General features: G+C 51.3%; 1 protein-coding gene across 1 annotated transcript in view; it reads left to right on the plus strand.

Annotated features, from left to right (window-relative positions):
- Gabbr2 (gamma-aminobutyric acid type B receptor subunit 2) overlaps positions 1-23,184 on the plus strand; it is a 356,326-nt gene that overhangs the window by 199,672 nt on the left and 133,470 nt on the right. Inside the window, 3 exon segments of the mRNA XM_052718497.1 lie at positions 1,964-2,029; positions 6,702-6,902; positions 20,468-20,704. Of these exon segments, the coding sequence (XP_052574457.1) occupies positions 1,964-2,029; positions 6,702-6,902; positions 20,468-20,704 (504 nt within the window).

Raw genomic sequence — 23,184 nt, forward strand, 5'->3', positions numbered from 1 at the left:
GAGCAGTAAGTGGAAGATGACTCCAGTCTCCAGCTCGGAGAGTGGGAGGCTGTGGTACCACTCCCAGAGATGGAAACAGGAGGAGGAAGGGGCTTGCTCGTCAGAGAAAAGTGAGGGTTCAGCTTGGGACATGTTGAGTTGAAGGAGCCAGGAGACACCGATAGAGGTGTTCTGTGGAAAGCAGAGGATGCGTCCATGCTGGTGACGCAGGCTGGGTGGCTGCCATCGGGATGCAGCAAAAGCTGAGGACAGAATGGGGTACCAGGGGCTGAATCTGAGGAGGGCCAACAGGAGGGATCAGTGGCAGCAGGATGCCAGGGGAAGCGCCCTGAAGACCAGAAGGCATCTTGTGTTGTGATGAGTCACCTATACCACAAGACAGGACATGGAGGACAGTGCCTGTTTCAGATATGACGAGATGCAGGCTTAGCAGACTAAAGCCAGGCATGGAGCTGGGAGTGGAACCCAGTTTCTCTGGCTCTGAAACCCAATAGGCTGTTTCTCTGTACCATGTTTAGCAAGTGGGGTTAGCAATCCAGATGCCCAATAAACCTGGAAGATGGATGAATAAATATGGATGGGTGGAGACAAACAGATGGACAGATGGCCACTGTTAGTAGCAAATGATGTAAAAAGATTTCAGCCAATAACAAGGAGGCTGGTGTGTGCCTGGGAGCCCGTCCACAGACCAGAAACAGCCTGAAACTTTTTATAGTGCTGCAGACTGCTGAGACAAAGACTCGCTTGCCTTCCGCCAGCCTCTGCGAACGACCCTTTAAAGTCCTTTTCTGAGCAAGCATGGGGTTTTGTTCCCCCCTCTTCTTTCCATTCTTTCTTGCAAGCAAAGGCTGGTTTTAGCGCAGGGCTTTCACTATTTTGCTAACACACATGATGAGTAAGATGGCCTCCCAGGCAGCACTTTCCAATTTTAAAAGATGCTAAAAACTGATCTTTAGAGCCATGCTTCCTGCCATCCACCGTCGGAGGGCCTGGGGTGTCTGGAGAGGACAAAGGCCAGCAGGGAGATGGTACCTCCTGCAAAGCTGGGTCCTGCAAAGCGAGAAGCTGAGAACAGGAGCAGGTGCCAGCCTGTACCCAGCTGGCCTCCTGATGGCAGGGCCCAGGCTGGGTCCCATCCTCAGAAAGTGACCAAGAGCCACAGGCAGGTGCTGGGTAAATGTGTAGTGAGTAAGTAAGTGAGTTCCATGTGTTTTTCTCTGCAACACACATCTGTGAGCCACACTGAGAAAACCAGCACATAGCAAGGTAGCTAGAGCTTGAAAATAAAGATGGGCTGGGGGAGCTACAAGCACATGGCTAGCTGCCATTCACTGGGTGCCCGTTTTGCGCCAGGTACTATGTTAAGCACCTCTTGAAGGGTGCTTCACTCAGTCCTCCCAGAACTCATACAAGGGAGGTGCCACCACTGTCCCTACATTTCAGAGAAGCAAAATGAAGCTGAGACGAGAAAGGGGGACCCTTGAAACCACTCAAGGCGTGTTGATGGCACCAAGGTTTTAATATCACTCCAAAACACCCCCAAAAACTATGAACTGGGGAGCTCTGTGAACTCAAAAGATGTCTCAGGGGGCTAACAGTCAAGAGACTAGAAAATTCCAAGACATTATGGAGGGTGTGGCTGGTTTGGATCCGGCCTCTGTCCCCCTCCTCTGGCCTTACTTTCCCTGTAGGTGAAATGAAAAGGACCGTTCAAGATAGCCCAGTTCCTTGGAAGAGGGAGACTGTGGTATGCTGTCTTGCCTCGGAGTCACCCTTGAAAGCAGAGAGGGTCACTGAAGATCAGCCAAGAGTGGCATAGCCAGTCTAGGGGTGCACAGTACAGGGGAGCCTCGCCTCCCTCCCTGTCGCCAGGGCTCTTGGCTGAGAACTGGGCATGGAAGGGTTCCCTTGTGCTGGCCCTGAGAATGTTGTCACTCACCTTCACATCCTCTTCTGCCCACAGGGGAACGACGTGAGGATCATCCTCGGCCAGTTTGACCAGAACATGGCAGCGAAAGTCTTCTGTTGTGTAAGTGAGACTCCATCCGGGTCAGACGAGCCCTGGGTTCACCGAGCATCTCCAGGCTGCAGCCAGACTTCCTGGGTCAGAAGCTGTTCTCAGAGTAGGGATGGTCACAGGGATGCCGGGGAGGCTGTAGGAGCTCTGGGGCTTTTCTGAGTCAGTGTGGGACACTCCAGACACCCCAGAGACTCGGGTCCCTCCCTGCCCTCAGAGCTGGCAGCTGAGGACATGCTGCTTACCCTGAGGAAGGGTATACAGAGTGGGTGACCAAGTGCTTTTATACTTTGTCCAACTCACCCTGTTCCGTAGCCATGTGAGAGGTAAGAGGACTTCTCTAGTGCCCTCAGCCACCTCGTGAGTGGAACCCTGCGTCCTGGTGCAATCAACCCAGGACATCCTTACCTATATGTTAGGGCTTCCACCCAGGAGCCATGTCTGTTTCCATGGCTGTGCTTGGCTCCCTTCCTCTCCTAGGGTCAGGAGGGAAGTCCACCAAGTGACAGCCCAGTGACATGAGTCAGTATCTACCCCTGGCCTTTCTGAATAAGGTTATTCTTGGTGTGGTCTCTAGCAAGGGGCCACAGTTTTGTCCATAACGTGGCTGAGGTATGAACAGCAGGCACGTAGGAACTGTAAATTCATCATGACAGAGCCAAGGTGGGAAGAACGGAGGAGGCTGGGGATGAACCCAGAAGGTGAGGCTGAATGAAGAGATGGAGGACCCCAGCAGGCCCAGGAGTGACAGAAGAGAGGTGGCTGGAAGCCAAGGACACACAGGTCACCCTAGCCTGCCAGCTCAGGAGCAAAGCGAGAAAGTTGAAGCAGCCCAGGAGGAGGCTGCTAGGCGCCCCGGGAGGTGATGCTGGAGCCAGGTGACCACCTGAGGCTCCATGGCGATACACTGGCATTGGGCCCTACTGCTTCAGAGTGAACCTCTGAAAAAGAGAGAGGACCTGCCACTAGCTCACGGAGGAGATTAACTGAGACAGATTAACTAGGACACAGGACCTGCCACTAGCTCACGGAGGAGATCAACTGAGACAACCCAGCCCTCAAGGCCCCTGCTCCTCCTGTCTGAAGGTGGCCATGATAACAGGTGACTGTAGGAGGGGCCCCATGGGACCACCAGGATCCTGAGGAGCGGCAAGATGGCTGCAGCGCCCAAACCTGAGGAAGAAGCTCAGAGCGGGCTGCTGGCACTGACTCACCAATTTTTGATTCCGAAAGCCTTGTCTTCCCCGGGCAAGTCCAGAAATGGATTCTCTGAGTATGCAAGCAAGCTCTCCCATGGAGGAGGTTCTGGAAAGAGGCTGGACTTGACCCCACCCACCAATTTCCCTAGCCTTTTGAAAGCCTTAGTGTCCATCAAGAAAGAAATCGGAGGACTCTGGGAGGAAAGGATACATGGCGGAGCCTGGCCAGTGGCCCAGCGGAGGCCAGTTCCTGTGCACTGTGAACACACACAGCGGCCTCATGTACTGGCTCCAGCTCAGAGCCCTGTGTGGCTGAGGCCTTTCTTGGTGCTGGGCCAGAGGGGAGTGGTTCCAGGAGCCCTGGCATCTGCTTTGGGTCATTCTGCTCAGTCTCAGGCCACAGGCCCAGGCTGGGCTCCGTCTCACCTCCCGTCCTACCTGTGTTCTGGAGAAATCTCCATGCTAACAGAGAGGATTTTCTGCCTTGGCTGGTTGCTTCCTCACAGAGGAGGCTCTTAGAGCTTTGGGTTGGACCCTTGGATGGGGCCTACCCTTGAGGACACACGTGGTCTGTGCCTCTCAGGCACCAGTGGCCTGAGAGGGTCCACCAATGTCCTCACCCTGAATAGAAAGCACAGGTGATAGAGGGGGTGCCATCTCAGAGCAGGGGTCTTGAGACCCTCCTAGTCCTAGAGTGGGGGCCTAGGGGGGCAAGCGGAGACCAGCACAGCTTTGGCACCCAACATGGCAGAACATGGCAGAGGTAAGCAGAACCCTGTTGTGCTCCTGAGCTGGGGGAAGCCAGCGCAGGGCCTGCATACAGCCCTGGGCAGTGTCGGCATTAGCCAAGGTAGAGTGCCTCTGGTTCCCCTCTGCCAGCTGTGCATTCTTAGGAAGGTCACTGAACGTCTCTGGTCTCAGCTGCCTCGTGTCTAAAACGCAACAATAATCTCCACCTAATGGGGGTGTGACTGAGTGGGGGCATTGCCCCAGGTGCACTGTCATTACTGTGGCTGGGACCTTGCAGAAAAGGGAGGTGTCCCTCTTGTGTGGGGAGTGGGGGAGGAGAAGGGAGACCCAATACAAGGTGAAAATTGGATTTTGTTAAAAGAAACATGCGTTCCCACCACCGGTAGAGAACATGGAGCCGGGGTGGTTGAGGTGGCAGAGAAACCATGTGTTCAGTCAGTACTGCATAGCCACTGTTGAGCGCCGTTCATCATTAACGAAGTCAGGACAGGAACTCCAACAGAGCTGGAAACTCAAGGCAGGAGCTGATGCAGAGGGATGCTGCTTACTGGCTTGCTCTCCATGGTTTGCTCAGCCTGCTCTCTCACAGAACCCAGAACCACCAGTCCAGGCATGGCACCACCCACAATGGGCTGGGCCCGCCCCCATCCATCACTAATTAAGAAAATGCCCTGCAAGCTTGCCTACAGCCTGATGTGATGGAAGCATTGTCTTAATTCAGGTTCTGCCTTCTCCGATGACTTGAGCTTGTGTCAAGTTGACATAAGCTATCCGGCACAGGTGCCCTCTGTATCCTGGCCCTGGCTTAGCCCTGGAGGTGCCAGGGAAACGGGCACAGCCCTACCCTCCATCTGGCAAAGGACACAGACCGGTGTTCCAGTCCCACAGGTGGCTCTTCACACCGGGACCAGCACAGAAGCCCTCCCCCCCCCCCCCCCCCCCCCGCACATGGCCACTCCCCCTGACAGTGGCCGGTGTGACTGATCCTGACCACACCCTTCCCGTGAGCCTGTCTGGGGGTGCTTGATCTGGCCTGTGCTTCTGCTCTGCCCATGTGCCTCTCAGGCTCTCCACAGGAAAAAAGCAAGGGACTTTGGGGACAGGCCATAAGGAGCTGAAATAAGCAGGACTTTTGTACAATAATAAGGGGCAAGGACCTCATGACCCCTGGTTGCCCTGAGGAGGAAGGATGGCAGAGAAGAAGGCAGGCGGCCCAAGAGGCTGGGAGCTGGAACAGCGTGGTAGAAAGGGCTTCAGGCCATGGACACCTTCCCCGTGGACCAGGCTTCTGTCTTCTAGAAAGTTCCTCAAGGAGCAGCCTAGAGGGACCGTGAGGGTCTGCACACACAGCTACCCTGACCCTGCGGCCTCCTGTACACTGTGCAGCCCGCGGCCCTGAGGATGGTAACAGTCGCTAGTGTGGGAACCAGGCCTTGTACTGCTCCCTTGTTCCTGGTGCCTCCTAAGCAATATGCCTCTCCTGTAAACAGGGGGGCCTTTAAGAGCAAGGAAGCTCCCAGAAAGAGGTTTTGTTTTGCTAAAAGAAGGTGGCCCTAGAGTCTTGTGCCTTTTTCTCAGTAGCTGTGTTTAGGGAATTCCTCCCCTCAAGCTGGGCGGTCTCCATCAATACAGAGGAGATAACAGCAGACTCCCGGAGGCCAGCCAGGCACTGGTCAGACAGTGTATGTGGGCTCCCCCATGGGTGGCGGACAGGAGACTGAACTCACACAGGACCTGCCACTGATGGAGTGGCTGAGGCTTTGGGGACTTCCTCCGGTTCATGAGTCTAGTCCCTCCCAGAATGATGGTACCACTTGTCATCCCTGCTGCACTCTGGGATCACGAGTTCAAGACCAGCCGAAGCTACACAGTGAGACTCTGTCTCAAAAACTAAACAAAACACCCAAGTCTTGTTCTCGGTCAGAAGCCTGCATTATCCTCCTGTAAACAGTGTTTCTGAGGCTGAACCCTGTTCGTCAGAGGGCCCCCAGCTGCTGCTCGCTTTCGTCCAGCTGTGTATTTGTTATTCATGTGAAAGATGAGCTCTCTGTGCCCACCACCAAAACTCTGGCTGGGGCGCAATTACAGTGTAGTCGCTAGAAAAGTGAGCTAGGATTTCTAAGTACAGTATCTAGAAGCGGGGGCATTGGGAGTCCGGCAACGTCAAAGAACTCCATAGTGGAGGCAGCTGAAAGACTCTTGAGTTAATGGTGTTAGTCTCCCAACTGCAAACAGCTTTGAGTACTTTGTTGTAGAGAAGGTGTTGGTACATGCCCCTATACATGCCCATTGCTCTGATGGCATCCTGTGTAAGGCACCTTTTAGGGCTAAAGACCAGAAATGCTACGCTTCTTCCTCATGGGTGATGAGAACGTTGTCTGTACACAACTTGTTGCCCTTTTCTCTTGGGTCACCAGGAACTTCACAGTGAAGCACACTGCTCTTATGTGCAGTACCAGAACTTTCCACCGGCTTCTCTACGAACAGTTCCCTTTCCCTCCCGCAAACAGACCCCTCAGCTTCTCCAGATCTTAGGCCTTCCTGTTTATTTGGGTCTGTTCTGTTCTATTCTGCCTGATGTGCGAACGCTCTCTAAGGTCCTTAGCGTGATGGAGGGAGAGGGCCGGCAGAAGTCTACATGGCCAGCCCCTGGGAGGAGGGAGCGTGGCTCTCCCACCGTCTCCTGGCACCCAAACCCCGCTGATCCTGAGTCTCTCTCTGCCCATCTCCCACAGGCCTTCGAGGAGAGCATGTTCGGCAGCAAGTACCAGTGGATCATCCCAGGCTGGTACGAGCCTGCGTGGTGGGAGCAGGTACACGTGGAGGCCAACTCCTCACGCTGCCTGCGCAGGAGCCTCCTGGCCGCCATGGAGGGCTACATCGGAGTGGACTTCGAGCCCCTGAGCTCCAAACAGATCAAGACCATCTCAGGGAAGGTCAGTGGTGAGGTTCGCCCCTCCTGGCCAAACTGTCTTACTCCCTTGGTAACCGTCGACAATGTGTCTCAGGGCTGCCGTGTGTTTCGAGCAAGTCACTTGTCCTCTCTGAGCAGCAACACTGGAAATGAGGGTAGGTGGCTGCCTGTCCATGCAGAAAGCGTGAGGATCCAGGGGGTGAGGGTGCTGGGTGGGCAGCCTGTGACGCAGGGTACGCAGTGTGGCTGCTTATACCTAAGAAGTGGCCTCAACTCTGGGACACCAACCACAGCCAGAGTCCCTTCCTGGGCTCCTCCAGCTTGGAACAGCCTAGAATCTCTCTCTCCTCTCCTCTCCCCTCCTCTCCTCTCCTCTCCTCTCCTCTCCCCCCCACTCCCCATACCCAGCTCACTGATGCTTTCCTAGGTTAGGTGGTGCCCACACACTTGGGTTGACACACTGCAGACCAGCCACCAGCTGGGCCCGGCCATGCTTCACCACTGAGCAAGCCTCCGCCCTCCTGGGCTTGCAGGGTTGATGGCAGGCGGCACTGTACAGCTGGCATGCTGGTGTTGGAAGCAGGACCTTGTTCAAAGGACCCAAGTCCTTGGAAGTGGAGGCTCCACCGTCATGTGCCTGCCTCGATGCCTCACAGGGCTGGCAATATGCAAAGTCCCACTGCTTCTCTCAGAATAAGAGAGATGGCCACAGCTGGCTCTCCTGTCACACACCTGTGATCCTGGCACTCAGGAGCACTGGGCCAACCTTAGCTACATAGGAGTTTCAGACCAGCCTAGGCTATATTAATAAGATCCTGTCTCAAAAAAAGAAAGAAAGAATTATCAAAGGCAAGAGGCCACAGCCCAGGTGACGGTGAGATCCACCATCCCATCTCTGACCAGAGGCGAATCCCATATGGTAAGGTATGTGCCTCTCCCACCCCCTCGGTGCCCATAGCTCGGTTTTTGTTTGTTTGTTCTTAAGACAGGGTTTGACTGTGTAGCCCTGGCTGGCCTGGACTTTACTGGAATTCAGAGATTCATTCACCTGCCTCTGCTCTCAACTTCTGAGATTAAAGGCATGCGCCCACCATGGCCACTGTGTGCTAAGAGTTTCCCCCTCCATTCAACGGCAGGCTCTTACAGACCCAGTTCATTTCCTGGGGAAGCATCATAACCAAGTGTGGATAAATGTTTTTATTCATTATTTAATCCCAATCAGAGCCACCTCTCCACCAGTGATTTATTGGTTTGTCAAAAAACTAGCAAATCATTAGGACGGGTTTTGTAAACAGCTCCTTAGATCATGTTGGCACCTGGCTAGAAAATGCCGGAAGAAATATTTTCCTATCAAAATCGATGTGTGCAGAAAAAAAAAATAAGCGAGACGTTGAGGAATGTACAGAAATAACTCTCATTTGGGTAAATGTTATTTTTATGGGTGTCAAAGTTTGCAAGTTATTAAGAGTCTTGGACCCAGAGTATACTATATTTTAATTTAAAAATAGTGAAGTTTGAGAAAAACGAAAAAACTAGGAAAAAAAAAATTCCGGAGGCAGACAGGATATTAACCAAACCAAGCCTTAGGCGAAAAAAGCCATGATGGTCCACAGGAGCCCTGTGAAGCTAAGTGGGGTGGCTGATGCCTCAGAAGGGTCTTGATGTCCAGCTAAAAGCATGACGTCACCCAGGGCAGGAGCCTGGAGGCAGGAACTGAAGCAGAAGCCATGAGGAGTGCTGCTGATGGGCTTCCTCAGCCTGCTTTCTTATACACCCCGGGACCACTTGCCAGGGGTGGCACTGCCCACAGGAGACTGCCCCCCACCCCACCCCACACAAATCAATCACCAACCAAGACAATGCCCCACAGACTCACCTACAGGCTAATCTGATGGAGGCATTTTCTCAACTAAGCTCCCTCTTTCCAGATGGCCTGAGCTTCTATCAAGCTGACAAAAGCCAACCAGGACACCTAGGGAGAGGCTCCTGTGCCCAGTGGGACTGAGGTGACAGTCCTCATCCACAGGGAGGAGCCCTTGAAAGTTGACACTTCTCATTGCCAGTGATGGGAAGAGATGGCAGGTCTGGGAAGTTTTGGGGGGTCACCATGCCCACTCTGTGCTCCGAAATGGATGCAGGGAAGGACGTAAAAAGGCAGAAGGATCGGGAGACCAGCCTCACAGTGCTGATGCCCCATTCCCTACAGTCTAGGTGGTCCCTTCCGTGGGAGGCAGTGCAGGGCAGAGGGGCAGGCTCAGGAGGAAGAGATTGTCGACCTGTGGAGACACACTGGCTAGATCTGAATCCCGACTAGGCAGGTGGCTGTGTCCATAGCAACATTCTTATCTCCCCTCCTCCTGGTACCCAGTAACAGCACACTGACTTTAAGCGGGTAGATGGCCACCCTTTGAAAAATGGACATTCCCTAGCTTCCCAGGCTAGCTGTGGCCAGTGCTCTAACATGGCCAATGAAATGAGTATTCTCAGACTTCCAGAAAGCCCACCAGGGAGTGATTCTATCTTCTGTGTTGGCTGGAGTTTGAATGAGTTCACCAGCACTCCAGCAGCCACCTTGGCGTGTGGCAGGAAAAGGAAACTCTAGACACTGGGATTAGGGACAGGAGCCAGGCCTCGGATCCCGTAGTGAGGCTGTCCTGGAGGCCCGCAGGTGACATTTGCAGGAGACAGGCCTGAGCCATCTCCTGGAAGTCACAGCTTCTTTGCTGTTACATGGTGAGCCTATGATCGGCAGAGGGGAAGTCATTCAACGTCCCCTCCTCTCTTACCTGCGGTACTAGTGACGATGTCTCTGCCATAGCTTAGTGAGGACATATGGGGCAGCACAGTGGGAATGTCTTAGTCCGTACCCAACACACAGAAGGTCGAATCCTAGGGCAGGAGGTTCACAGGGAAGAGCTCACAGCCAGAATTGTGCGGTTAGGACAATGAGACTGCTATAGATTTTCTGGACAGCACAAAACATGGAAAGGAAGCCTACCAGAAGTTATCCTTATGTCCTTCCCAGCCAATACCACTACCAACTACTGCCAATTTCCGACTCCTTTGCCATACAGATAGCTGCTCTTGGCTTTGAATACATAAGGTCTTGTGGACCTTTCCTCTTTCCTGTAACACATGTGAGTTAGTGATACCGAAGATGTTCCATGTTCAGCGCTGCGTAGTATTCCGTGGTGTGATCTTACGAATCCCCCCATCTTACTTTGAGCAGACCTCTTGGTGGCTTGGTGTGGGAAGTCTTTTCAGTGTGCATCTCTGAGCGGGTGTGTGGTTTTGATGTTCCCCACCTGCAGCAAAGTGCTCTTAACTTTCTGTATTGTTTGATAACCCTGTTTACACACCCTGCACACAGACCTACTCTGGTTGTTATCGTAAATCAAAGTCTGGGAAATGGACATGTTAGTCATATAGTTGTTCAGTCTAGGAATCCTGTGATTTTGCGTTTTTCTCTCATTTCTGAGAACTGCTTTGTGCTTCTCTGGGTGGAGCTCTTGCGTGCATTTTTCCGACTTGCTCCTATGTGTCTGCTGTGTTGTGATGGATGCTTGCTCGCCCCGATCTCGGGTGTGGAGTCTGGTGGAAGTTCTGAGTCACAGAATGGGCATCTGTTGGCTCTCGCAGACACTGCCAAGCAGCTTTCTAAAGTGGATCCACTGACTTGCACGCCCACCAGCAGTGAGGGGGACTTCCACTCTGCGCACAGGTTTGTCAGCACTGGGGCTGTCAGCTCTTTAATTTTAGCCAAGCTAGTAGGTGGGACGTGGCATCCCGTTTTAGTTTTGCTTTGCACGTCCCTGGCTGCTGATGAAATTGGACGTTTTCTCATCTTTTTTAATGTGTGTGTGCACACGCATGTGCATGTGTGTGCATGCGGAGGCAAGGGGACAACCTCAGGTGGCATTCTTCAGGAATGTCATTCACCTCCTTTGAGGCAGGGTGTCCCGTGGGCCCAGGGTTCACCAAATAGGGTAGACCAGCTGGCCAGCCGGACTGCCCGTCTCTGCCTTCCCAGGGCTGGGATTACAAGTAGGTGTCACCACACTGGAGTTTTACGATCCTGGGGATCCAGCTCAGGTCCTTACGCTTGCACAGCAAGCGGTCTTACCACGCTCTCACCACCTGTCCCCTCCTATCTTTTTGGTTGTTTTTTAGCCTCTTTTGTAATTGCCTTTTGGGTCTTTCACCTGCCAGAGTCCCTGCCTGGTTGTTGTTGACTTGTTTTTGTGTTTTTCACTTGCTCACTAGTGGCCCAGGAGTAAAAATCTCGTCTGTGTTCTACCTGAGGAACCTTGAGAAGTCTATGTGGGACCTTCTCTTCCCCCACTCTGTGACTTAGCTCTCACTCTCTTGGTGTCTTTGATGGGTAGGAATTCTTCATTGTAATGCAGTCCAGCTCCCTAGGTGTTCAGTGTCCTGTCTTGTCTAAGTGTCTTGCACCCCCTCACCCAGTTAGGCCGTTAGATAATGCCTTCTGCCTTATCCTCTACTTTTATTATGTATCATGTTAAACATCAGATGTCCGTGAAAATGATTATATGGATGTCTAAAGTAAAAATCAGTATTTGTTTTGTTTTCCATATGACAAGTAATTGATGGGACCATTTATTGGAAGGGCCGTTGCTGCCCTCCTCCCAAGCCATGCTGCATGACTTCGGTCACGAATCTAGCACCTGCACAGTGTGGCCCCATCTCTGTACTGTCTTCCATGGTCTGTCTGTCTTTATGCTGCTGTCACGTCATCTCAATCACTAAAGTTGTAAAACAAAGCCTGGTATCTGCGGGTGTGAGTCCGCAATCTCTAACCTTCATTCAGATCTTCTAGAATGTTCTTAGCCAGATGTTGGTTTTCACTGTGTGTGCTCTCCTACACACATGTCCTTCCAGCGTTTCTGTTCTGTTTAGGGCCATTCTCTTTCTGCCTGAAGAACCTTTTTTAGCTATCATCTACCAGACGCATTCTCCCCACTCCTAGCCATGGTAAGTGTCCTTTGTTTCATCTTTAATTCAGAGTGCTTTCTTAGCCCAGGGTAGGCCCACAGAGTGCTTTCTTAGCCCAGGGTAGCCCCTAAAGAGTGCTTTCTTAGCCCAGGGTAGCCCCTAAAGAGTGCTTTCTTAGCCCAAGGTAGTCTCTACAGAGTACTTTCTTAGCCCAGGGTAGCCCCTACAGAGTGCTTTCTTAGCCAGGGTAGCCTCTGGTTCATCTGCTCTTCCCCTCCTGCTTTACGTCGTCACTGTCTCCTGGCTTCCATTATTTCTGGTAAACCAGCTATCACACATTGGCCTTTTAACAGTGATGTGTCTCTTCTATCTAGCTACTGTTAAGACTCGTTTTGAAGCCAGACAGTGGTGGTGCACGCCTTTAATCTCAGCACTCCGGAGGCAGAGGCAGGAGGATCTCTGTGAGTTTGAGGCCAGCCTGGTCTACAGAGCGAGTTCCAGGACAGCCAGGGCTACACAGAACAAACAAACAAAAAGGATTTTGTTTTGACTTTGATCTTCAATTGTTATTTTTTTTGTCCTTTGATCAGGTGATGTGTGCATGTACACGTGCATGTGCTTTTCTTTATTAGACTCCACAGGGCTTCAGAGGACTTCATGACTCCCTGAGCTGGAGTGTTGGGAGGGAAATTCCAGGTCTATCCATTTCTGTTTTCCTTCTCTTTTCCTTACCTTTCAAGACAGTGATTATACCCATGATAAGTATTTCCAGTACATTCCTGCGTTTCTCATGACCCTTCCTTGCCACACCCCCGAACATTAACTACTAGTCTATATTGTTTCACCTGTCTGCTTTCTGCCGGTCAACCACTGCTGCCCCCACCCGTCAAGTCTTTTACTTCTTCAGAATTTCTGCTTTCTCCTGTTTACTTTTCTTCTTCTGTAGCTTTCAGCTCCTTGGTGATGTTTTACATCTTCTCATCTGTTTACTTGAATACAGAAGCCTCGTTGAGTTTTAGAGTCCAAGTCTCATAACTTCATGATTTCAGTTCCTTGTGTGATTATTTATAATACCCCCTTCCTTTCCTACAATATCTCTGGTCATAACTGACAGACTTCGATGACTCAATGCATGAGAGAGATTGCAACAGATCCGGACACTGCCATCTTTCTCTTCAGTGGGGAAAAAACCACTTTACTTTTAATATAGTTGGGGGTGGTGATGGTTCCAAGATTGGCTTTGGCTTTGCAAGACCCAATCTGTTTTAACTTGTTCTTATTCTCACTGGTCAGCCCTTCGGCATTCTCATCGGAAACCCTGAGGTGTTGACTGACCCTGGACTCCAAAGAGGTTCCATCCCTTCTCCTGGTGCTTTTTCCTTGTTTTGTGGCCCCTTGCTTTATGCAGTTTAGCTATTGAAATATTTCAAGTGAAAATGTTTCTTGTCATGTCAGCCTCGTGATTCACATCTGACTGCCTGGGTAGCCCTGACATGCAGCCTCTGGCTTCTCACAGGGGATTGCCAAAAGGCCTTACCAAATGCTACCTGTTCTAGCTTTAACTGGACAAGTTCTGGCTCGCAAACCCACCAGCACCTCAGCAAGGAGTCGTGTCCATCTCAAAGCATCTCTCCATGACACGTGGTCCCTAGGGTCGGTCCCAGCTGGCCTGATTGCTTGCCTCTTTCTTTCTCTCTCTCTCTTTCTTTCTTTCTTTCTTTCTTTCTTTCTTTCTTTCTTTCTTTCTTCCTTCCTTCCTTCCTCTCTCTCTCTCTCTCCCTCTCTCTCTCTCCCTCTCTCTCTCTCTCCCTCTCTCTCTCTCTCTCCCTCCCTCCCTCCCTCCCTCTTTCTTTCTTTCTTCCTTCCTTCCTTCCTTCCTTCCTTCCTTCCTTCCTTCCTTCCTTCCTTTCTTTCTTTCTTTCTTTCTTTCTTTCTTTCTTTCTTTCTTTCTTCTTTTTTGAGATAGTCTTGGCTGTGCTGCCCAGGCTGACCTTGAACTCATAGCTTTCCTGCCTCAGCCTCCTGCATGCTGGGATCCCAGGCGTGTGCCACCACCCGAACCCCACTTGCTTTCTGATATCTGAAGAGGTGTTCTTTGTTTTAAGAAGCTGTTCTTGTACTGCATGTTGTTCTCTGTTCTTTGTGTGGGCTCTTCCGCGGGCTCTTTGGTCTGACAGGAGTTTTTCATCACAGCCCCAGAAGTCCAAACGGAAACTATTTAGCTTGGCAGGAGAACAGCACTGGAGGAAGGAATGCCCTTGTCCTTTGCTCTGTGAGGAGCTGCAGGTGTGAGAAGGAACAGACATGTTTCCAGTGGCTCTGCGAGGTCGTGTAGCTTGCTGAAGGAGAGTTACAGGGAGATGGATGCCACCTTTGAACCCGGAACCACCTCAGCTAGGAAGAGACTCAGAAAATACCGGGAACTTTCTGTTGTGAAGTCCTAATAACAGTTGTAGGGGGGCCTCCATAGTTTGTGCATGTTTCAAAGCTGAGATTTTTAAAAACTGCACACATCTGACTGGCCTCTCTCACTGACATGGAAACACAGGCAGCCGTGGAATTCACATTTAACAAGCCACCCCAGGGACCAGCTTCACTGGAGTGTAGGAGCCAGTGTAGGAAGTACGCCAGTGAAGCCCTGTGAACCAAACGTCTCCCAGGGGAGACAGGTAGCGGAGCATGAAAGAGGGGACGTCCTTGTCCCGTCTCTTCTGTCAGCAAGGCCTGACTCGCCCAGGAAGCAATCCGGGACAACACCAACTTGAGGAAGGAAGGAAGGGAGAGGACGGCTTCTGTGGCTCACAGTTCCGGGTCGGTCCGTCCCAGCAGGGTGGTCATGGTAACAGGAATTTAAGGCAACCGTTCACTTTGCATCTGCAGCCAGGAAGCAGACAGAGATGAACACTGGCGCTCAGCTCACTTCCTCCTTTTTACTCAATCCAGGACCCCAGCCCATGGCATGGTGCCGCCCACTTCCCACCCCGGTTAACCCAATTTAGAAACTCCCCTATAAACGCGGGTGAGCCTACATCCTGTCAAGCAGACGATCTGTATTAGCCATGCCAGCATGGTTGTGCTGGAATCACAAACTCACAGCATTGAGCCTCCTGTTAGCTTTGCAAGCCCCTGCAGGCTAGCCTGGGAGCTCAACCACTCTTTATAACACATTTTCAGAGGGAAAATATATTCCAAGCCCTAAAAACTGCCTCTCAAAACACTGAAATCCAGCTTGTGATTAAGGGGAACCATCTATGAAAAGTTATTTCTCAGAAACTTCTGGCACCTTGTGGTAAACGTAACCTCTAGAAGAACAAGCTAGGACTCCTTGGCAGCTTAACAGTAGGGACCAGCTTTAGGGCGGCTATTCCTTGTCTCTGGCAATCATGAGAACTTGTCCTCGAGACGGCTTGGCATCACTTGGGAGGAATGGTAAATGGCCTGGGATGTGACATAGTAAGAAACCAGCAAGACATACATCCAGTCCTATCCCAAGCCTCTGCTCACAGAAACACTTTGGACAGCCCGATCCTTTGTCCCCAAGACCATGCTCCTGCTCCTCATCACCTAGAACAACAACAAAAGTAGAAAAGTAAAGTAGAAAAAAAATCGAGATTTGTAAGTGACTCATGTAAAAAGTAGAGATAGAGGCTTGTGTTGGTCCCAAGGCCAAATCAAATAAATTATATGATCTCAGTCCTTTTATGGTCCTTACACACAGGTGCACAGACACACAAGCATAAATACATACACACACACACACACACACACACACACACACACTACATCAAGAAAGTTAAACTATGCAGGCAGTGACCTCCTGTGGAGGCCATCCTGGGCCTGTTCACCTCAGGCCTCCACCCACCCTGCAGTGGTCACTGTTGATTGCTGTGACCACATACCTGACAAGAAGCAGCTGAAGGAGGGAGATCTATTCTGTCTGACAGTTTGAGGGGAGACAGTCCATCATGGTGGGGAGGCATTGCAGCCAGGGGGCTTGCGGCTGTGGTGGTGGGGGCCTGTGGTCTTGCTTGTTCACATTTTGGCTGCCAACCAGGAAACACAGAGACTTGGACTAGAAGTGGGCAAAGCTGTAACCCACAAAGCCCACCTCCTACCCATTCACTTCCTCCAGAGAAGCCCCACCTCCCACAGTTTCCACAGCCTCCCCAAACAGAGCTGCCATCCGGGGACCGAGTGTCAAAGTCCGTGAATGAATGGGGACATTTTCTATCCGAACTCTAACAGCCTCTGACTTTTAGAGGATCCCAGACAGCTTAGGGTGCTGTCTAAACATATCTGACTGACCCATTGGATAGACTAAATGGAATTCTAGATGGATACTGCCATGGTCTAGACACATGTCCCCAAAGACCACGTGTTAAAGGCTTTGTCCCCAGGAGGGTACTATCAGTAAGTCATAGAACCTTTGGGGCCTAGTAGGAAATCGTTAGGTCCCTGGAGACCTGCCCTGGAAGGGAATTGTAGGACACAGGTCCTATCCTCTTCCTCCTTGCTCCCTGGTTCATGAGGTTAGTGACTTTGTTGACCACGGTCCCTCTCCACCTGATGAGCTACCTCACCACAAAACAAAAGTGGGGCCTGCCAATCACCAGCTGAAACTTCCAAACTGAAGCAAAAGGAACATTTCTTTCCTGAAGGTTATGAGCTCAGATATCATGTTATAGTCATAGGAAGCTGGCCCAGGCACCCCACCTTCCAGTGCCTTCGTGTGCATCAGAGAACACATGTAGGGAGGAAAGTCAGAAAGACAGGAGTCAGAGGGTCTCATTCCTCTTATGCTTTCGAGTTCCAGGATAGCCAGGGCTACACAGAGAAACCCTGCCTCAAGAAACAAAATAGTGATGGTGATGATGGTGATAATAATAATAATAATAATAATAATAATAATAATAATAATAGAGGAATGCACATCTAGGCAGCTTTTACATACTTTAAAAATATCCAAGAGCTAAATTAACAATCAGAATAGAGAATCTTAGTTTCTCTTCCAGTTACTGCGACAAAATAGCCTGACGAAAGCCACTTAGAGGAAAGGGTTTATCTTGGCCCACAGTCCCAGGTCACAGTCCATCACAGTGGGGAGTCACAGCAGCAGGAGCCTGAAGCAGCCGCCACATCACACTGCAGTCAGGAGAAGAGAGCGATGGACACACGCTCAGCTTGCCCTCTCCATGTTATACAGTCCACGGAGTGCTCCCACCCCAGCTAAGATGGATGCTCCTCCCACACCCCCTCAGGCCTGCCCAGAGGCCCATTTGTCAGGTGATTCTAGATTTTGTCATGCTGACAATTAACACTAACCATCATGTAGACCCAAATCACACTGAAAAATTAAAATAATAGGTGTATGATAGTCCAGGCCTGTAGTCCCAACTACTTGGGAGGATGAGATAGGAAGCTTGCAAACCCAAGACCTGAGAGGGTGGCGGGATGGAGCGGTGCGGGTGTCGCTGTGGTAGAATGCCTGCCTGAAGATCAATACTCAGCAAACATTCCCGCGGTACAGGTGAGTGTGCATGCACATGTGCACACACACACACACACACACACATACACATGCACACGCACGCGTGCACACACGCGCGCGCGCACACACACACACACACAGAACCAAGCAATAAAAAACTGGGAAAACAGCAAGATGATTTAAAACAATTGACTGAAAGATCAGGCCATCACAGTAGCAATGTGGTGTAAAGAAGAAATTTACCTCAGAAGTAAAAACAACTTTTGTCAATATTTGAAAGGAGCTCATTCTCCTAGAAAGAAAAATGCAAATTAAGAGAATATAATACTTTTTCTTGGCAAACTGACAATGTTTTCTCATTAAAACACCTATTATTGAGGATGCTGGGAAACAGGTGCCTTCATGCACAGGGGCATGGCGCATTTCAGTATCAGGAAGCATCATTTATCCCCATGGTGTGTGCACAGGTGTGTCCCTGCATTTAGCCTGTGGTGTGTACATGTGTGTGTCCCTGCATTTAGCCTGTGGTGTGTGCACAGGTATGTCCCTGCATTTAGCCTGTGGTGTGTGCACAGGTGTGTTCCTGCATTTAGCCCTGTGGTGTGTACATGTGTGTGTCCCTGTATTTAGCCTGTGGTGTGTACATGGCATGTCCCTGCATTTAGCCTGTGGTGTGTGCACAGGTGTGTCCCTGCATTTAGCCCTGTGGTGTGTACATGGGTGTGTCCCTGTATTTAGCCTGTGGTGTGTACATGGCATGTCCCTGCATTTAGCAGACAGCACATCTGAGTCCCATGTGTGTATCATGTGATTCTGGGGACCACTCAGTGACTGAAGCACCCTATGTCTTGGCCTATGTCCTTATACAGTGCTAGCACGCCAAAACAGAGGCCAAACAACAGACCACACAGGAGTAGTAAGTGCTAGAAAGACCAAAGACCCCGGCTCAGGAGGGCTGTTCCCGTGACATGACGCTATGGCTGTGCAGCACTCCCATTTGGGGGATTTTCTGATGGACACAACCAGTGCAAAACCCCTGGGGCACAAGGAAACTCCATCATCTAGGCACCTGGAAGGCTAGAAGAGAGAGCACCTCACACTGGATAGCTCCCCAGGAGGAGGGAACTTGGCCAGAGAAGGTGCTGGCACTTTGTAGCCGTGCCTGGACAGAGGGCAGGGCACACAGGGATGTGAGGTGATTCCCTGTGTGGGGTGTGGATGCAGAAGCTAAGCTGGCCCAAAGGCCTGGTGGCCCAGGAGCCGAAATCAGTTCTGCTTGGGTTTGGGGAGAGAAATAGGGAACTGATGGCTGAAGATGAGTGACAGGTAGAGACATTCCGGGCTTCCTCAAGAGCCTGAGACTAGAGGGAGGACCATGGGCTCATGCTGGACATGCTCCACTTGAACAGACAGAAATCCTGCAGGGCCACTTCTGGAGGCACCTGTGGTTCTGGACACCCGTCTGGCTGACTCTACCAGAGAGCCTACTTCTTGGCGTGGGGGGCTCCACGCATGTAAGACCCCTTGACCTTTGATTGTGCAGATCCACCTTCCCTGCCTACTGGCCAGGGAGAGTTGTGCCAGCTTCCAATGAACAATAACCTCATGGCCAGTGAGAAGCAACAGGATGGGGGCCCATCCAATTTCACACACATCCTCACACACGTGTACCAACCTCTGCAACTCTCGGCCCCTCAGGCTGTACTTGGGGGCGGGGGGAGGCAAGGGCGTCTCTAAGGGACCTTCTGAGTGTAAACTGACAAGGAATCCGTGGTTTCTGTGTGGTTTGGTCCCCCAAAGGGTTTTCCCAGATGGCTGTGATAACGTTTCCTGCTGAAGAGGTCGGAAAGAATTTGAGAAAGGTCTATGGAGAGGCTGAGGTCAAAGGTTACCCGGTGACATCATATGGAAGGACAAACTCAGGCACTGGAGTAAAAGAACAATTTCAGGACTTGGTAACCAATCAAGATGTTAATATCACCAGTGGATTCTTCTATAAAATTCAGCAAGGAGTAGGGGACAACCTGTGGTTGGTTCAGTGTCGAGCTAGTCACAGACCCTGTGGAGCTTTGAAGGGACAAGTAGAAGGCACAGATTACCCTTGTTTGGGTCTGCCTCGGGGCCTATGGTCCTAGAGGGCCGTGCAGGGTCCTGCGGGGCTCAGAATCCACAGGGCTGTGAATACAGAACTAGAACCTTCTAGAATCTCACCCTAGCATATCCAGCCTGCATGCAGCCAAGGACAGCTGTGAATGCAGCCCAACACAGAATCAGCCAGAAGCTTAATGCACTGAGAGGTTTGCCAATATTTTTTGTGCCTCAATCACACATGGCTCTGGACTATGAACTTCATAGATGGCAGTATCCCATCAGAAGGTAAAATGTTGGACACATCTTCTAGCCCATGCTCTGATTTCCTTGCCCATGTCCTAGAGCCATTTCCAGAGCCTAGGGACCTGTGGCCTTGCTCAGCTCCAGTTCTTAGGGGTGACCATCTCTTGGGCGGTTCAGAGGTCCCTGAGGCTAAGGGCAACGGACAGAGAGAGCCCATGAACTGCTGGATGGAGGGACTGGGGGGGGGGCCTGGGGGGACTGGAGGGGCTGGAGGGGCTGGACTGCCCAGCCAGGCTGGCTTTCCTCATGCACTGTCTGGCCAGAAGCTCTGAAGAGTCCCCAGTGCTGAGCTGAAACCCTGCCTTTCAGATCATTTGGAAGGTGTGTTTATTTTGGTGGGAAATTGAAAATAATTAACTGAATGTTTTGTTGACTTGTACCTTCACTTTCTAAGCTTGGTAAGTGGGCCCAGGAGTTCTCCAGACCCAGGCCCTGCAAACATGGGGGGCAGAGGGGAGGCGGTTTCCATGGTTAGGGTGTTTAGTCTTGGTTAGGTCTGTTTAGTCTTCCAACAGGCAGGGCTAGATCAGCCCTGTCACTCACTGACTCTGTGACCTAAGCAAGTCAGGGTCCACTTCTGTAAAATGGAGACAGTAATGGCTGCCACCTTAGGAAATCACTGTGGAATTAAATGATGGGATGGAGAGCGAGCCTAGCACTGTGGTGGACACACAGTGGACTCTGAAGAGTAGGAGTGTACCTGGTGTCCCTGCTGTAACTTGATGTCCCCCACCCCATTGCTCTTCCAGACTCCACAGCAATACGAAAGAGAATACAACAGCAAGCGCTCAGGTGTGGGGCCCAGCAAGTTCCATGGGTATGCCTACGATGGCATCTGGGTCATCGCCAAGACACTGCAGAGGGCCATGGAGACACTGCATGCCAGCAGCAGGCACCAGCGGATCCAGGACTTCAACTACACAGACCACACGCTGGGCAGGATCATCCTCAACGCCATGAACGAAACCAACTTCTTCGGCGTCACGGTCAGTTCCCAAGCCTCATGGGCTGTTTTCTTAGTGCCCTGGGGGTCATGCAAGGCCAAAAGAGGGGCTGTTGTGTGCTTTCTTCTCTGGGTAACTGAAGGAACTCCCTGGGCATACTGAAAGGAGGTGTGGGATGGGTAGGCTCTTTCACAGGGGAAGTACCTTCATGACTCACCAATAAGAAAGGATAGGCGTCTGCAAGGGTAGGTGCACCCTACCACCCTGTGGGTGGGGTGGGCCAAATTCAAGTTCAAATCCTCTGTCTTTACTTATTAGTGACCTTGAACTTCAGGCTTTTCATTCACAAAATGGAAACAATGCCTCTGTTTGTAAAGTAGTTAACAAAGATGAGTCCTTGCGTTGGGCCTGAAGGTGCAGCCCTGTAATTCCAGCTATTTGAGAGGCTGAGGCAAGAAGGTCTCAAGTTCAAGACCTGCCTGCCTTACAAAGTAAGTTCAAGGCCAGCCTGACCAGCTCAGTGAGACCATTGCAAAACTGAAAGCAAAGGAGTCCTGAGGACGTGGCTCTGGGGCTGAATGCTTGCCCAGCATTCCCAGGGCCCTGCTCCCCAGTCTCCAGTCCAGGACGATAAAAGTCCTTCGTGTGGCACCTGCTAATATTGATTGAGAGGATTATCCGATCTGAGCTCAAGTTTTTCTCTGGGGAAATGCCGATGGTAATACATACCTTGCATGCACATTGGAAAATTAGCACTGATAATACTCAATAGTTCCCGAACACTTACCCAGGGGCTCCACTCCATCCCTGGACCCTGGACATTGTATAGCTCCTACCCCATCATGTATGTCCGGTGCTGGAATCCAAGAAATGCCAACTCTTGCTACTGTCCTTAATGGTCTTGTTGTGTCTTTATGCCGCATGAGAGCAGACGCTATGCTTTACCTGGTAAAATGAGCAGCCCTGAGCTCAGAGCTTTGACGTAGACAGCCAACCAGAGGAGAAGCTGGGACTTTGGTGTGGGTCTAGGTCTTCGTGGCTGCACAGCACTGCTTCTGGAGATGGACATGATTGTAGGGCGTCTCTTGGTACTCTGTCGGCCTCTTGTCTTCCTAGCAAATACAGGAACTTTGCCTGAAGTGGGGCGGGGAGTGAGTGGTCTAAGTGCTGTCCTGTGTCGTCGAATTCAGAACCGATTAGAGATCGGTCCACCATGGGGTTGTACAATGAGAAGAGAGGATTGATGCATTTCTTAAACATTGGGTTTGGAAGATGTTGTCAGCCGCTGGCGGTGTGGCAAGCAGGTCTTGCAGGAGTTGAGAGTGTGTGCAGTAGTGTAGATACAGGGGTGGCACCTTAACAAAGCTGGCATGGAAAAGTTAAAAGCATTTGGCACAGGGGAGAACTCCACCAGCCTACAAGGATGTCCTTGGCATTTGTGGAAAATTCAGGGAAGGCGTCTCAGAAGAGGCAGCATTCGAGCTTGGCCTCGAGGAGTATACAAGCACTAGGCACTCAAGGCTGGCTGGCCAGGTGAAAGCTGAGTAAGAGGGAAGGTGGGGATTGGTTGGGGGGGGGGGGGTACAGTCGTCTGAGACAGAACCTCGAGTGGGGGGATGGCAGGGCTGGGGAGGTAAGTTAGGACTCAACTCGAGAGTAACAAGCAAAGGACTCTCCCGGGCCAGCCAGTCTGGGTGTGGTGAGCCTCACCCGAGCATTTGTTAGATTCACTGACTGGGTTTCTAGACCCCAGGTCCTTAACCAACCCTCCAGATGATTCTAATGCAGTGGCTCAGCAGCCACTCCCCCGCTGGAGGGGAGGCTCTGAGTTTGCTGAAGGGAAGAAAGGTTTCCAAAATCCACAGGTAGGCCGGGCGGTGGTGGCGCACGCCTTTAATCCCAGCACTCGGGAGGCAGAGGCAAGCGGATCTCTGTGAGTTCGAGGCCAGCCTGGGCTACCAAGTGAGTTCCAGGAAAGGCACCAAAACTACACAGAAAAACCCTGTCTCGAAAAACCAAAAAAAAAAAAAAAAAAAAAAAAAATCCACAGGTAGAAGGATCTAAATGCAGACATCCCCTCCCACATTCAGATGTGAAGGCTCTGTGCAGTTGTTGGCCAAGTACGTTTTTACAGCGCAGCCTAGATTCAGACTGGAAGCTGTAGCTGCTTTCCTCACACTGTGCTTAAAGAGATGCCCTTATCCTCAGAGCACCTCATAAACACACTCAGACCCTGTCATATCAAACTTACTAAAATCCAGGCACGGTGGCACGGATCTGTAACCCAAGCACTTAGCGGGTGGCGGTAGGAGGATTTCGAACTTGAGACCAGCCTGAGCAACAGAGGGAGAGCCTGAAACATGTTGAAAGAAAGAGGCTTCCCAGCCTGGGGGTCAGGCTCAGTTGGTACAGTGTTCACCCAATGTGAATAAAGCCTCAAGTTCAAACCTCAGCATCACGTCTGTCACACATAGTGGCACAGACCTGTAATCACAACACCAGGGGGTTAGTGGCAGAAGTTC

The sequence above is a fragment of the Peromyscus californicus genome, unplaced genomic scaffold, assembly GCF_007827085.1.
Source record: "Peromyscus californicus insignis strain IS unplaced genomic scaffold, ASM782708v3 Scaffold_5__1_contigs__length_169319896, whole genome shotgun sequence".
In the NCBI taxonomy this organism is placed as follows: Eukaryota; Metazoa; Chordata; class Mammalia; order Rodentia; family Cricetidae; genus Peromyscus; species Peromyscus californicus.